The sequence below is a fragment of the Globicephala melas genome, chromosome 14, assembly GCF_963455315.2.
Source record: "Globicephala melas chromosome 14, mGloMel1.2, whole genome shotgun sequence".
In the NCBI taxonomy this organism is placed as follows: domain Eukaryota; kingdom Metazoa; phylum Chordata; class Mammalia; order Artiodactyla; family Delphinidae; genus Globicephala; species Globicephala melas.
In genome coordinates this window covers 38,720,272-38,737,012 of record NC_083327.1, presented here as the reverse complement: position 1 = coordinate 38,737,012, position 16,741 = coordinate 38,720,272, and the positions used below count along the sequence as shown (strand labels likewise).

At 45.2% G+C, this 16,741-nt stretch overlaps 1 protein-coding gene across 1 annotated transcript in view; it reads right to left on the bottom strand.

Annotated features, from left to right (window-relative positions):
• The window catches only part of FOXO3 (forkhead box O3), a 119,003-nt gene that overhangs the window by 17,726 nt on the left and 84,536 nt on the right, over positions 1-16,741 (bottom strand). Inside the window, 5 exon segments of the mRNA XM_030882892.2 lie at positions 918-1,891; positions 1,893-1,942; positions 1,945-1,989; positions 1,992-2,083; positions 2,085-2,353. Coding sequence (XP_030738752.1) covers positions 953-1,891; positions 1,893-1,942; positions 1,945-1,989; positions 1,992-2,083; positions 2,085-2,353 — 1,395 coding nt within the window. The 3' untranslated portion in view covers positions 918-952.

The following is a 16,741-nucleotide window of genomic DNA, read 5'->3' as shown; positions in this document are numbered from 1 at the left end:
CAGGGGCTATTATCCTCATTTTATAAAACTGGAAATTGAGGTTCAAAGGCTAAGTGACACACTCCCAATAGCAACCAGAAAGCAGTAGAAGTGGAACGGAACTTCCAATTCCTCAACTTCCGATTCCAGTCAAATGCTTCTCTTTTCTTGCCACATCATGTTGCATGATCTCTCTGGTTCCAACAGAATTAAAATGCCACAATTTAAAAAATCTGTCGCCATTCACAACTCTTGTCACCGTTTGGAACCGGACACCATTTATACACTGGGAAAAAGAAGCACATGAGTAAGTGCTCTCTCACATTAAAAACTTCTGTTTTCTATTTAATTCTTTTTGCTCTTTTAAATGTTTAGATGCTGAGTGCTAATAAAGATTGCTTAGTACTAATGGTGAAGAATCTAACAGATCTTGCTTCTTGGAAATACTCCTGTATGAAAGAGTCCAGAAAGCATAGTCTACTGTCAAATTAGAAGCACCTAAAAATTGTTACTTTGCTGGATAAAAAAGATATAGAAACCGTAGCATCGAAGATGGACAATGGCAGTGCTGGACCTGAGAGCCTAAGAAAGCCCTTTGGCTGCGTCCTTAACCTTGATGTTTGTGTGGCCTAAGGTCCCCTTCCTCCCATCCCTTCTCTCCTCATCCATCCATCCAGTAGGGGGACCTGTGTCATAGGTCAGCGAGGGTGACTGGATACAAAGAAAAATGAAACCTCTGAATGTGTATTCTTTTTACTGGCAGTAAAACTCCTGAGCTGTCAGCAAACTGTGGGGAGGGGCACCTGACAGCCCTATTTGTTTTGCTGGTACCACTCAGAATGAACTGGCTGGGAGCCAGGTTACTGTGCACCACGTAAATGAAAGCCATTGTCCCCCACCGCCCCTGTTATTACTATGCCGTAGCCCTGGGCACTGACCTGCTCTGCCCACTTCCCCTTTCCTCAGTGAGCCTTCAGCCTGGCACCCAGCTCTGAGATGAGGCCTGCTTAGCACCAGTGAAGCTCCCCACATTCAAACCAACAACGTTCTGTGTGGAGATGAGTGAATCAAAGTTAAAATCCAACCCATCAGCATCCATGAGTTCGCTACGGATAATGGACTCCATGTCACATTCCAAGCTCCCATTGAACATGTCCAGGTCCAAGTCGCTGGGGAACTTCTCGTGGCCCATGACGGGAAGGTGTGCACTAGCTGAGTACAAGGAGGAGCCTGAGAGAGAGTCCGAGAGGGTTTGCATAGACTGGCTGACAGGAGACTGCTGCTGGTGTTTGGCTGACCCGAGGCTGCTGGAATCGCTCAAGCCCATGTTGCTGACGGAACTTGACAAGGCACGGCTGCCACCGAGAGCGCCCTGGGTTTGGTGCTGGTGGTGGAGCAAGTTCTGATTGACCAAACTCCCCTGGTTAGGCTGGGCGGCAAAGGACATCATTGGATCGCTGCGAAGCATCACGCTCCGGCGGGAGTTCTGGGCGGACACAGCGGTGCTGGCCTGAGACATCAAGGGGTCCGACTGGGTCATCATGACATCGCTGTGGCTGAGTGAGTCCGACGTGAGCAGGTCCTGGAGTGTCTGGTTGCCGTAGTGCGACATGGAAGAGAAGGTGGCTGGCTTGTTCTCTTGGATGGTCTGCATGGGAGACTGACGCAGGGAGTTCAGAGACGAGGGGCCAAACACCGTGCTGCTGAAGGAGCTGGTGGGGGAGCCCAGGCCGGAGCCCTTGGTGGTGTATGGGAAGCTGGAGCTGCGCTGCATGAGCCCTCCGGGGGGCGACGGCTGGGACGCAGGGAGCGCGATGTTGTCCAGCAGGTCGTCCATGAGGTTGTCGGCCAGCCCGTCGTTCAGATTCATGGTGCCCGCCATGTCGGTCAGCCGGGGCAGCTCCACGGTGCACGGCTTGCTGACGGAGGGGGACAGGCTGGCCGAGCTGCTGTAGAGCATGGGGGAGAGTGGCGCGTCATCATCCTGAACGTCGTCCAACTCCGTGCTAGCCAGGATAGGGGACAGGCGGCCACTGACCGTGCTGGCATTGGAATTGGTGCGTGAGCGGAAGTCGGTCCACGCATCCAGCTCATCACTGCTGCGAGACGTGGGGCTGCCGGGCCACTTGGAGAGCTGGGAGGGACTGTCGTCGGCTGACTCGGTGGCGGTCTGCAGGGCTGCCTTCTTCTTGGCTGCACGGCCCCGGCTCTTGGTGTACTTGTTGCTGTTGTCCATGGAGACGGCCCGCCGCCGGGGCGCCTTCCCGCTCTTCCCCCCGTCGGGGTTGATGATCCACCATGAGCTCTTGCCGGTCCCCTCATTCTGAACCCGCATGAACCGGCTGTGCAGCGACAGGTTGTGCCGGATGGAGTTCTGCAGAGAGAGAAGGGACAGTGCAGATGAGCCAGAATGGTCCAAACTGAGCACTCAGAAGAAACAGTTGCTAATCAGACTCATTTTTTAAAGCAACCTCAGAGGCTAAGGGAAAAAAAAAAAAGGCTTTGCATGACCCTCCTTGGCTTGGTATTAAATGACAGTATTGAAAATGGCAAGCTCCGTATTTAGAGGGTGGGAGACGGTTTCATATCCAGGAAATGCGGGGATGTAGGAGCTCACTGGCATTGTTCTTCTTAAATTCCCAAGTTTTATTGTCCTTTCTGTAACTGTACTTCCTATACTGAAGTTCACACTTATAATGTATTACCACACCATTTCTCCCTGCGCTTTGCAATAAACCTCCCTGGCTCTCTAAGGATAATTAATCACTTAGGGGGCTATTTTATTCTATTTTGGTCCCCTCCTCCTCTAGTACAGAGGCAGCATCTACCTTTTCTTAACCACTTCTATGAACCCAGAACTGGTGTGAATTGTTACCGATCCTTTCTACGACTCCATCTCCTCCTGCCACAATTTCACACCTGTCTCACAAGCATAAGAAAAAAATGGTAAAGTAGGATTTGCTGAGTCGACAGAAGTAGGCAAGTTTCCCATTCAAAAAAATTCCAAATAATTTATACAGACACTCCCTCCTCAAGGCAATGTGGTCTGAGCACACTTCCTTCCTTCCGAAGAGTACAGTATAGAAAGAGGCGGTGGGGGAGAGTAACTTTACTGTGAAGAAACCTGACATCTCAGCCAGGTGATCAACATCAACATCAACAGGGCAAAGTCAGGTTGATAACAGGCACTCGCTATAATGTGATGAAAACAGCACCTTCCTCAGTGGTCTTCCTTCCAAAACCCATCATGCCAGTCTAATCATGAGAAAAACTGCAGACAAATCCCAGATAAGGAACATTTTAAAATGCCTGTCCAGTAGGTCCACAGGGAGCCTAAGGAAGCATGATGACTACATATAATGTGGTATCCTGGATGGGAAGCTGGAACAGAAAACGGATATTAGGCAAAAGCTAAGGAAATCTGAATAAAGCACAGATCTTAGTTAATAATAATAACGTATCGACATTGGTTTATTAGTTGTGACAAATGTACCAAACTAAGATTGGATGTTATCAACAGGGGAGACTTGACGTAGATACCCAACATCAAGAACTCTCTGTACTAGGTTTGTAGCTTTTCTGTACATCTAAAACGATTCTATACTGAAAGGTTTATTTAAAAAAAGAAAAGAAAAAGGGCAAAATACCCTCGAAAACCTCACAACTGCACCCATCTTGCAAGAATCCTCCTGGCTTGGTAGACAAGCCCAGTTAACAGGGATGACCCAGATCCAGTCCTATCTCTGCCACCGACCAACCATGTGACCTGAGCAAATCGTTTAATCTGTCTGCAACAACTTCAGTTCTTCTTCACTACAGCCATAACATCCAGACCGTCCCTCCCTGACAGGGATGACGTAAGGATGATATATGATAACATACTTCCGGAGCCAGTCACGCTACCAAGTCAGGGTACTCTTACTGCTATTATAAAGCACAGGGTCATCGCCTGGGGAGGGCTCATTCTAATCTGAAAATGCCTCATGTGCAGTAAAAGAGAGGAGTTGATGGTATGTGCCACACCTGGAATAGCACCTGCAGGCCAGATGAGTTTTTATTTGCAAGTTAAAAAGACAGAAGATATTGCCTGCTGCTGTCTATTAAATACAAACCATTCTAAAAGCTACCGTAGTTTAAAAAAAAAATTGGCAATCACCAACTGTATTTATGTAGAAGATACAAATACATGTGTTCTACCAGAATGTTTTTAAAACATAGAAAGTGAGCAGGATTTCACCATACGTAAATAACCCAAAATACTCAGAGTGTTTCCCGTGTACATGTTCCCATGCAAGGATGCCCAGCAGCTCTGGCTGGGCAATGAGCATCAGCAACCATGGGTCATAATTCGGCATTTCTACGACAGCCACAAAGACGCGTTTGAGAGTAGAAAACAGGCAACGTGCTGAGTATCTGGTGAGACAAATGTTGCCCATGAGACTATATATCCTGCTTCCCTTTTACTCTTATGGTTTTTAAAAGAATAATGGCATCTCTATGAATGGTTCAGAAATCACATTTCTTTAAAAAGTAAAACACCTTCTCAATAAAGATATGAAGCATGCTCTTAAAACTCACTCTGCAGGGTTCAACAAGCAGGCAAGTGCGAGGTGGTTCTATTACTGAGTACTCAGACAACTAGCTATATTAACTAAAAACTTAAACTCAAGCTTCTCATTGAAAAAACAGGGTGGTCCTGAAGCTCTGTGGGGGCAATGTAGACGCTAGCCGAATTACCCCTCCCCTGGCCAGCCCCCTTTGCTCTAGATTTTGGAAAGAGTTCATACCAACACCCAGAATTAACAATGACCAATCGTAAGTACCCAGTTATCCATCCCCCCCTTTAAAAAGCATTTGGAGATTTTTTTTTAATGCATTTTTAGTCTCACAATTCCAAACCAAGTAAGAAAGAAAATGAAACACTTTAGAGACCTCCAAAATGTTCTCTATGGATTTTCTAATGGTCATCTATTTCTACGACTCTAAACCCCAACAATGTATGTGTGTAATTTTATAAAATTACAAGCTACCGTTGGTTAGGAATTTGGAGAGAGAAATTAAGCTTCTGTAGGGGTTTGTGGTAAAGGGGCTGGAATACCCACAAGGGGACCAGAACCACAGCCTGTCAGGGCCCAGGTCCCTAATTGCAAGAGGGAAGAGTGAGAGCCTGCCTGACTACAGCACCATCAGTTACCGGGCCAGAGGTTTTAGATTCCTCGACTCTAATCCTCCTAGTAAACCTGCAAAGTTGGTGCCCTCATCATATATATGAAGGCTCAGACTGAGAGAAATTAAATAACTTACAGAAGGTCACACAGCTAGTGTCTATAAGAACCAAAACAAACTTGTTTTCCCAACTCCACTCCAATGCTTCCTCTGCAACCTTTCCCAGGTCTGTCACCAAATTAGACAGAAGTCATCGTGCTATCTGTGCTGACATCTAAAAAAAGAAACTTTTAAGAAAGAAGAAGGATACAAAGGCACTATGACTATAATTTTGTTTGTGAAATAGTTAAGGGTAATAATTTGGTAGGTCTTTCCTAAAAATGTTTTTAAAAGCAAGTCTTTAGAAGAGCAAGCCTGAAAGTAAAGGCTCATCCTATAGCCCGCATTTGTGTTTCTTTACTAAGGTGGCCATCGTAGCATTCATCTTAAAGAGAGGACAGTGGTTACCATACAAACCAATATAAACTACCCTTAGATTCTGAAACAAAACCCAACTTATTAAATGGGTGATTAGCTTCAGTGTCCAATCTTCGCTCAATTCTTGTTTTAGAGGTTACTCAGTGGCAGAATACATCTCCCTAAGGCATATTACCTACAACCCAACACTCCGACAGGTTTTTCCAGTTCCATTACTAAGACCACGCAAACAAAAACCTGTGTCACCACCATCCTCACAGTCCCCAGCCTTCCGTTTATAAAATCCATAATCTGAAGGGGACGGGGGGGCATTGACAAAGGGCATTCAGTGTGGCCTCTCCGTCTATTTCTAGCTCAAATGCCCCTCACCCTAATATGGTCAGATACCAGAAATGTATTCTGCCTTTTTGCCTCATAGGTCACGATTCTAATTACCAGGTTCTCTAACTAAATTTCGGTGAAACAGGAGAAGGTGAATAAATGCCAGAGAAAATATCAGAACTACAACGTTTCCCCAGCACCTTCCCTGATAACGGAAGTTAATGGTGATATGATTTCTGTTAAGATTTCAAACCGCCCCTCCCTCACCTCAATCCCAGGAATGAAGACATGGAATTTATAAAACGAGACAAGCCAATTATAAAATCTTATGATCTGTAGTTTAAGTTCTCTAAAGACCTCTCCACTGGAGGCTCTAAATTAGTTTCCAATGTACTGTGTGCATTTTAAACTATAAAACTACCATCCAAAATATTCTATGGTTTTCCACTAATTCATCTGTCATACCAAATAGTCTAAGTTTGTAAGATGTAACATTAGTTTGGGGGTTGAGAGCTGACAGTAAAGGAGGAATGGTTTGATAGGACTAGAGTGATTTTTCTAATCACATCTAAATACACATTTTGAAATACGTTGTGAGGCAGACCATTGTTAATTGGCCGGGTGTGCTTTCCTTAAGGCTAAGGTGATAAGGTAAATATAACCAACCAAGACTCCCATTGCTAGAGCTCAGGCCATTCTGTCATCACATTTGGTTACCAAAGGAGTCAATAAATTACTCTAACCCCAACCCAAAACCCTGTAAATAGTTCTGGTTATTTAAATCCACTACTAAGAAATCCAGAGATTGATGAATTACAGCAAACCAAACATCTCTAGGAAGAAACTTTTGTCAGAGACAAATATGCCAGTTTTTTTCCAACTTGGGCCCAAAGATGTAGAAAACCCCGCAAGCAACTGTAACACAATGTCTCTGAAGAGAGAGCAGAGATAAAAATGAGACGAAGAGTATTCTTATGTCAATCTTCTCTTTAACAAAAAGATTTACACTGAAGCAAGGCCTGCACTGGGGCAGTAAACACTTTAGGTGTAATTAGTAACAGAGCTGTCAAACCTGTCCTGTGTGACTGCAGCTGCCATCAGTGGCCTAATCCTTCAAGGAGGGATGTGCAGGTACGTGAAGGAGGCCGCCTGATGGAACTCACATTTCACAGCTGGGCTGACTGCGGCCGTGTGGGTCAGAGCCTGGAGATCCCTTTGCTTGGCTCTCCTTGAAGAAATCAGCATAAAAGATGACTGTCTTCATCAGAATCCGGTAATTCTTTTTCTTGCTATAATGAAGACAGTCTCCTAATGCAAGATACCTTTATCCCTAATGCTAAAGTGCACAGTCACTACAGTTATGCCAACTGGTTGTGAAGACAGATGGACCCCAAACAGATTAGATTAGATTAAGTGTCAGAGGGAAGCTGCCTGAAATGAATAAGTATTCCACCAATATTTACAAAGTGGCTAATTCACACATGCAATTTAATGTGGCCAGTGGAGGGAGGCAGCCTTCAATGTCAGCCAGGTCGGAGCTGGAGTCGTGGCCCTGGCATGTGTCCTGTGACCCTGGGCAATTGACTTAACCTCAGTTGCCCCTTTCATAAAACGGGGATAAAACACCCTCTCTGTCTAACTCTAGGATCTTTGGGAAGATTAAATGAAAGTACGCATGCAAATTACTCATCGAGTGCCAAGCACAAAAGAGGCTCTCAACTGTCAGATCCCACGTACGGAAGCAGTGACATCACAAATGTTCACTTACTGTTTTCCGTACATCATATACTTGAAGCCAGAAGGGGAGAGGGTGGGCTCCTTCCAGGAAGAGATTTCAAACTCTTAAAAGTATTTCAAAGGTGCTGTGCCACTCAAGAGTAGCTGGTAATTTCCCAACTGTTGCTACCCTATGTCCGCTCCAGCCCCTTCCAACCCATGTTTACCTTGTAAAGACTGCCCACTAACCCAGACACCAGCTGCATGTGCTTCCCCTGGAACACAGAGAGGGTTTTGTCTGGAAGCAACATGTGGTATCTATTTATCTTTCTCAGCAACAGGCAACAAGGAATCCACTGACTTTAAAAATAAAAAGGGAGTTGTGTAATTTAACTCTTAAAGGCCTCCACCTTTCCCTCTCTCTCGCTCTTTTTGCTGTCTCAAAATGAATTATGGTTGTCAACTCCCAAGCCAGACCCACTGCTTCCCACCAAGCAGATTGCAGGCATTGCCCTGGTCCTCACGAGGGATTTCAGTGGGGACGGTCTATCAGGCACTGCTTTTAAATCCAGAACTCATCTACCTTGCACACAGGACCAGCATTTCAAGTAGGTCTCCTTGCTTTGACTTGTTGGCACCGACAGTTCAAAATGAGGCTGCCAAAGGCCTGAATCCTAATATATGCAACTGCTGAACAGGAGATGATAAAGGTCACGTGAAGAGCCCAGTGGAATCCGTGAGTCCTGGGGAGACCCAGGGGACCGTGTGCCACAGCAGAACAACACAGAGACACAGCTTCAGGAGAGGGCCTGGGAAGATGCCTCTGATTTATAACGACAGGCTCTTTCAAAGGCAGTTCTCTGGATGATGCCCTGATTTCTCTTACGCATCAGTTTTCCGTCCTGGCTGCCTCTTCGAATCACCTGGGGAGACTTTAAGTACTCACTCATAGAGACTGGTGTGGGTAAGGCCCGGGGAGGTACATCTTTAAAGCTCCCCAGATTATTCTAATGTGCAATTAGAGCTGAGAATCACTGGAATTTCCCCCTTACATTTCTACCGGCTGAGACTCTAAGATAATGATTCCCAGTCTTCCCAGGTCTGGTGCACAGCAGATGTTCTTTAAGTCCAAGTTTCCACCATTCAGAAGATAAGGATGAGAATCGGGCTCACAGATTTAAGCTGTGTTTATAGGTACAGAGTAAAATGGAGAGTTGGAGTAATTTATCAAATAACTGGGGTCCAGATACCTTTTTTCTTTAAAAAAAAAAAAGGTAAGGGGAAGGGTCCTTGACCTTGCACTGCCTTGTAGATGGTCACCTGTTCTGCTCTGTGCCACTTCTCTACCCAGCATGGATAGACGTGGACAGAAAAGAGGGTAAGTGGACTTTCCAAAAGTAGGAACTGATGATATAGGCTGAAGAAGGAATGGGCTGGGACCATAATTGATCCCTGTAATTTTCAGAATCTTCCCCAAATTAGCATGAAACCTCACATAATCTCTTTTATAACAGACTGTCCTTCAAACAAAATGCCAAAAAGATAGACTGCATAAAAATAACCACTGAAAAAGCCATACCCCAATCCTGAGGTACTTATTAGCTTCCATTGTTAAGAATACTTAATTAAGTATTACTTAATGAACTTCCCTGAGAAGCAAAGTACACATGCAGATCGCCTCAGTAACAATCACACAGTTTCTCCTTCCTCGACTGTACAAAACACTACATCACCGCACTCACTGCAAAGACCCTGGGTGGGGTAGGGGGAGGGAATACTGCAAAGGGCCAGGTAGTGCCACCATCCGAGGGAGGAGTGTGCAGGGCTGGTCCTTCTTACTAGACATTAGACATTTAGCTGGCTTATCCTCTTCCTCTACACTTTATCTACTCCGGGACTAACTTGTTCGAAAGCAAGTATGCAAAGTATGATAGCATAAAACAGACTTGTGAGTTACTATTTCCGACTATATGGAATCCCAGCTTCCCTGTCTTCAGACAGAGAAGAAAACTTACACATTCACATACAGGATTGCATAATCAACCCTGATGTGTAAGACAAGGTCCAGGCTAGCTCCAGTCTTACTTTTGTCTAAAACACTAAAAGTTCAAACCATTAAGGGACTTATTTAAAAATACGACGTCCTAAAATAAATAGTGTCGGGAATTTGCCTGAAGGATTAAATTTCCAGCTGGAAACAAGATTTCTGTTACATTTGCTGACAACTATCCTCTACCCGCAGAGGTCTCCTTGGAAAACTCACATTTGTTTCACGTTTTCATGCAGTAAGCAGCAGGTACTGGCCCCTCCTTTGGAGGAATAAAATAATAATAACCTGGTGATCAACAAAATGAACCCATTTCCTACCCAAGCCAAGATACGTGAAGCTTTCTTAGGGGAGGAAGGACTAGGCAGACAATTTTTTCTGTCCCCAATTGAAAAAGAAATCCTAGATGGGAAGAAAGTTCTCTTAAAGAGCTACCACACTATTACAGAGAGTTTTGTTGGGTTTTCCAGGGTGGGTTTTATTTTCATATTAACTTTTAAATTTTTTTCATTTAGCATCTTTTCAAGCCCTTCCACAGCTGTTTCTGCTCTTGGAGGGCAAGAGGGAACATTCCATTCCTCCCAGCCAAACCTGCACTTCCGGCACACAGAGAACCCTGGCAGCCTTGCGCCCTCTGCCCACACCCACTCCCCGCAGCACCCTCCCCACCACCCGAACCCCCTGCTTCCAGACCCGTGTCCTCCTCCCCACCACCCGAGGAAGCAGCAACTAAGGTCATGTGCAATCAACAGAAAGACAGTCTCCAGAAAGCAGGTCAAAGCTGCAGCATGGGGCCACCCCTGCCCTCTTGCTCCAGGCTTGAACCCTGGTGTGACTGAATCCTTTCCCCTTCCCACAAGGAGCTCAGCAAACACACACCTTAAACTCCCCTTTAAGACCATGCAGGACTAGCCACACCAAATGGATGTGTCAAAGGGTTAAAACCATGAAGTTTCAGCACCTTCCTGAAACTGACTCTGCAAAGTAGAGCAAAGTGGAACAGAAATAGTTTTATTATTAACATACTTTTCACTTAGATTAAAAAAAAAATAAAGCTGCAAGTTTTTCCAGTTTGAAACTGTATTGTGGGTGGAAATGGAGAGAATAAAAGGGCACTGGGAATACACATCCAGAATTCAGGAATACATTAGAGTCTAATCACTTTCATGGCATTATATAAGTGATCGTCAGGGCAGGAAGTTCAGTAAAAAGTTAATACTGTGGAAAATGGAGAGGGCTGTGAAACCCATCTAGTAACAAGCAGCCTTAACTTTACAGTGAAAGAAACGGAAGACCAAAGAGATACAAGGCATACCTAAATTCAATCAGCTAGGAGGTGACAGCCAAGCTGAGACAACTCAGATCTCCTGGCCTTGACATGTTATAGTAATACCATCCAGAAACACCATTAGTCCCAGTGTCTGGATTACCATGACAACTGAAGTGGTGAAGTGCAGGGAGCACGGAGGATGGTAAGATCTACCATCCACTCACCCATCCATCCACCCATCCACCCATCCATCCAACTTCAGTCTGCCTTGCTTTACAACTTGAGGAATAGAAGTCTGTCTCCTCTAACACATACTGAACTCTTTACAACCAGACGCCATGTCTTATTATAGCTTTATCACCTAGCATGGGGCTGGCACAGAGTAGGTGCTCAAAAATATTTCTCTAATCAATGAATTAATGGGAAGGGGGCAGCAGCCACTAAACAGGCCTGAATTATACTTTAAAATGAAATATTATAAAACATGACACCAGTGAATGATCCTCAACATGAAAAGATGGAAGCAAGCTTCCACTGTAAAATGTGAAAGAGCATCTAGGTTGTTCTAAAGTTGACAAGTCTCAGCCTTAGGTATTAACTTCAATTATACAACTGAATTTCCAAAACCAAGATGATGCAGTCTAGTAAGTAGGCTTAAGGTTCTCTGTAATAATATTATACAGATGGGCAGAAGGATGGGAAGTGGGCTACTCGGGGGAGCAAGGGCTCGACAGAATGGTCTCAGGTCTGTCCAGGGTGTAGAGATGACTCTCCACCTGTCTCAGGATGTTACGGAGGCCCCATTACTTGGTAATGCGGTGGGCCCAGAGCGCTCAGAGGCATCCTTGAAACCACAGATAACACATCTGGTTCTAAGTCTCCTCCAAGCAGGCACAGGGGCAACAAGAGAAATCCAAAACAGAGTCTACTTCACCTGCGATCTGAAGGAACTTACTGTGTTCGGTGCCAACCAGAGCCAAAACTCTGTGCTTGACAAATCTAATCTCATTTTACTTTCATGGCACGCCTGTCAGGAGGAAACTGAGGGGCAAAACAGTAACTGTCTATAGGCGGTCGTGCCGGAAATCCAGCCCAAGGCTAACTCCTACAGCAAAGCTCTCACCACTGCACTGTGTGTCCCTCTAAAGTCACTGAAGTGCCCAAGGAGAGAGGCACCATTCACAAGTGACCAAGGAACATGAAGCTTTCAAGACTACCCAAACCAGCCACTGAATTAAGTGTTCCCAGCTCTAAGTTTCTGTACGTGGTCCCTAGGACTGTGAAAGGCGGGTAGGGGGGAAGGTGGAAAAAGCACTAGCTGTGAAACAAGCCTTGTTGGAACTGGATCATTTTTAGAAATGAGCCTTTTCTTCTCAGACACTCCCCAAAAGGGACACTATGGACATGTCCTACCTTGACCTGGGATCACTATTTTAGGGAACGACCGAACAAGATCACTGCCCGAAACTTTTGAGTGTCCAGGCCTTCCTCAGAGGCACATCTGGTGGCCTCTGTACTCAGGGACCATCACCCCATAACTGAGTCAAGCCAGTTTACCTGGTTGTCCCTGGCAGGCCTATTCAAGCCCCCAATAGCTGGTACCCTGCTACAGGTCCTGAAGCCAGAGACATCAGGCAAACGTCTGCTTTGCCCTGGACCTTGCTATTTCAAGGCTTAATGTGAAACAGGGACTCGGCTCTATACTATTTAAAACATGTAATTAGTTTATTATTGAGCCAGAAAAGATTAGCTTGCTTTCAAACTATGTGAATTTAAAAATACGATGCCTTTTGCCTGCCAACTGACAGCACAATCAGGTTACTTCTGTTTAGCCTCAATCAAAAACTCTGGTAGAAAACTGCTCTAAGGCTTCATATGCATGCTATTTTATTATTTGTCTTCTGGCATCAAATCCTGCAGAAACAGAAATCATTGAAAATGCAAGCACATTAAAAGGGTGGATGTGGAAGTGCTGAGTGGGTGAGTTAAACAGCTTGAGAGTTTGACATCTGAAATCCAGGAAAACTGCCTTTCTGTTCTTAGTTTACAATCCCTCCCTTCACATGGAATTCACTGGCTTTAGCGTCACACATACAAACACTGACTGTTTCCAGCTCTTCAGATGTTATGGTTCAGAAAAAATGGTTCTTTTTTGTCTTGTTATTTCAAGAGCAACGAATCTCTTTTTGGTAGCTCTGAAATATATGCCAGTGTGTGGGCACAGTCACACAGTTACACATGGGCCCACACCCTGGAAAGACTGGTAGGGGTGGAGGCATATTTTTCAGCTAGGGCAGGAAAAAGTAGGGGCTAGTATTTACAAAACAGACACGTGTATATGCATCTGGAAGCAGGCTGCCTTCCAAGTGTCAGTGTTCATTATTCTAATAGTCATCAAAAATCAAGGTGTTACTGGTGAAATAAGCAGAAAAAGAAAATAAATGCCACATAACAGAGTATTTCATGTTGGCTACTGCAAACACACCACTGACGGACTTTTTCTTTATGGGAATAAAGAGTACAACAGTCAATTCTGCAAAATGACTCCGGCCTACAGTACCCTCTTTCCGCTCCACACCCCAGGGAAATTCAGTTAACAAGGAGTCTAAGGAACTGCTCCCTCTACCTGAAAACCTCACCTGCATGTGCAGCATTTCACTGTACTGGTTTTGCAAGATTTCTTCTTGTTTAAAACCGCATGATGCAAAAGTGACTGATGACCAATATAATGATGTTGCTAAATGCTGAGTGAATCAACCATTTATTCCAGGACACTCCTGGGTGCCAATTACATGCACAGATGAGCACCAGCCAGCTTGAAATTCCACATGAAATGATCAAAGAAAGGAGAGGACATTTCCACTCACCAAAGAGCCAGGAATTCATTCCAGTTTTCTGAAGTAAACATTGATTGAGCCATTCGTATTTTAATTTATCATCTAGGATGCATTTTAATTTATAATCTAGGATGTTCTCAAATGTGCAAGTTAATATTAGCACTGTTCCCCAAATTATGATGAAGTGGGTTCAGTATGCATGGGATAAATCTCAGTGTTTCTAAAAACCACGACAAGAATGCAGTATTTTAATACTACTATGTACCAGGCTACAATCTTCTTCACGTACACTGCTAGGTAAGCTTGAAAGCACTTAAGAAACTGGAAGCACCAGCATCAGTGGTGATATTAATCTATCACCCAAAGGGCAGGAGGGATAATATTCATTGGCAAGGACAGTCACACAGGAGACTAAGAGTCTGTAAGACACGAGACTCTAAGTGTGTGGTGGAGAGTCGGGGGGTGAGCCCATGCCTCACCCAGCAGGTGTCAGAGTGCTCCAGGGCTCCTGGTTCCCCTACACTCACTGTCAGTGATTCCAAAGCCACTTCTGAGGATGCAGGACCCCTGGGCTCTACAACTGCCTCCCTGGTGGAGTCTGACTTGGCAGATTCTCTCCCCCAACTTCCTGGGGCTCATCATCTGGACTTCCTGAAGTTTCTAACTCTTCCCCCTTAGGTTGTTCATTTGCTAATAAGAAATGTATGTGAGCTCATAGCACAACCAGGTGCTAGGTCTTTCCCTAAGACTTGACAAATCGTCGTACGTGCGGGGCCCACTGAAACTAATCCCCTCACATCAAGACAAGGGAGGAAAAACACCCCAGGACAGATGTTGCTGAGCCATTCTTAGGTGCAAAGGTAGCTTCAAGTAACGCACTTCAGACTCTCTGCGGCATTACGTGGAATAATATCACCCAATATACCTGTTTCTCCAGGAACAAGTTCATTGGGTTCTTTCAAACAGCCATGACCTCAGCAGTCTTCCCAAGTGAAAGAGATAGCCAAGTCCTGACGTTAATTTGTGGATAGAACAGGAAATCACACTAAGCTTCTTATAAGGTTAACAAATTCAAGTTGGGAGACAATTCTACACCGGTCTCTGATGTATCTGCACATCTTGCAAGCAAAATACTAACAGCCTTTAGTGCTGGGTTATCTTTCAAGGATGTCTGCATTTGCATAGTAAACAGCCTTGAAAGACAGCGACAGCATCACCCTCCAGAGCAAAGGGGAGATATGCTGACTGCTCATTACAAGAGACTTAGGATCCCCAAACTCAGGGTTCCTCTCCCATTAACAGAACCCACGGCACGTGCAGGCATCAACCTAGGCTCATCTGTGTCAGCCATTCCCATGGGACACTCGGGAGCAAGGACGGACCTGATGGAAAATATGCTGCTCATGCTGCTTGCTGGGTCACCAGTGAGTAATAAATTCCTTTGCCTCCGACCCAAGAATCTCATGGCTAGTAGGGTCAAATCTCAGATCCTTCCAGTTCTTGACAGTCTACTGCTTTAGTTTATGAACTGCTGACACTTCCTTAACTGCACCAGATAAAACTGGGCGATTCATCTCTAGCTAACCTTCTTCTCTACCCCTACATGAATAAGAAAGAACACAAGGCAATGGGATGGAGGAAAATGAGGTCACAAGTACGAGGCAGAGGCACATGGCTCCAGCATTTTGAATGTTCTGACCTGGCTCTGCTGAGGACCCACAGCCTTTATGAAAGCAAACCACTAATAAAGGGAGAGGGGCAGGGGGAACGGAGACGCTCCTGATACAGTCACTCTGCAGTGTTTTGTCTGCATCCGTCACCATCTTTTTCAGTGGTTGCTCAACGCTGCGGTTTGCTTGTAAGAGCAGAGCGGAGCGAGCCGCAGGTCTGGGTTTGTCACTTCTGCCTTCCTCCTCTACCAAACACAAGAGCAAACCACATTTATGTCCTCCAGGGAACATTTGCTGAGTTTCTGCAGGGGCCCGATCTCCATCAGGGAGCCCTAGGCCATTCTCAGAGGGAAGAATTTCTCCCTCGTCCCCTTGACTTGCCTAGGGGCTGCCCCAAATCTAATCCTGATGGAAATGCTTTCAAGGTCTTTCTCCTTGCCCCAGTGACTGTTGTTGCCACCTGTCACGTAGGCAGAAGCCCAGGGTTCCCTCCTCCTTCCATGCTAGCTCTCCCACATGCATTTTCTTCATTCTTCAGACAGTATTTAGCAGCTTCAGACCTGTGGAAAGGAAGACGGACTAGGCAGTTCCCATGAACCAAGAGCAAGCACACGCACACACGTTTATACACTCCAAGTTTTCAAAAGAGAGTTAGTTTTCTAGCTTATTAACTACGAACCAGGAGCCTCTACAATGAAATATAAAAACCTTACAAGATTTCATGCTCTACAGTTTTCAACTACTGATTTAAGCCAGACGTGTTCTGGACATACGAAATTGGTATTTTCTTTTCCCTTCCCTTTCCTCTTGGATAACCTACTTCCACTCTTGGCAAAAGGAGGCATATATTTACTATAGTGTCCACATGCACCTACACGTCCAGTGCCGGGTGGATTGTTGCCACCCGGCCAAATAATGTGCCCTTTGAGAAATACTTATCAGTTAGAGTGCTATAAAGTGGGCCGGCAGTTCTACTCTGCTCACACTGTGTAGTAGTTTGGCTACCAAACACAACAAGCTTTCTTTGGTTCTCTTTACATCAATCAGAAAATTATGTTAATTTGCTCTGACGCTATCTGTGGACCTATGTGGAAAGAATGTGACATCCAGGAGTAAATTAGAGTCAACTCACTCCACTTGGGCAGCAGGTTCCCACACAGACACTCCAGATACTAACAGTATACCGGGCCCCCAACCTGGGCTCCGGCAAGGGCTACACACATAAGGAACTATTAGCAACAACTTGCAAGTAATCAAT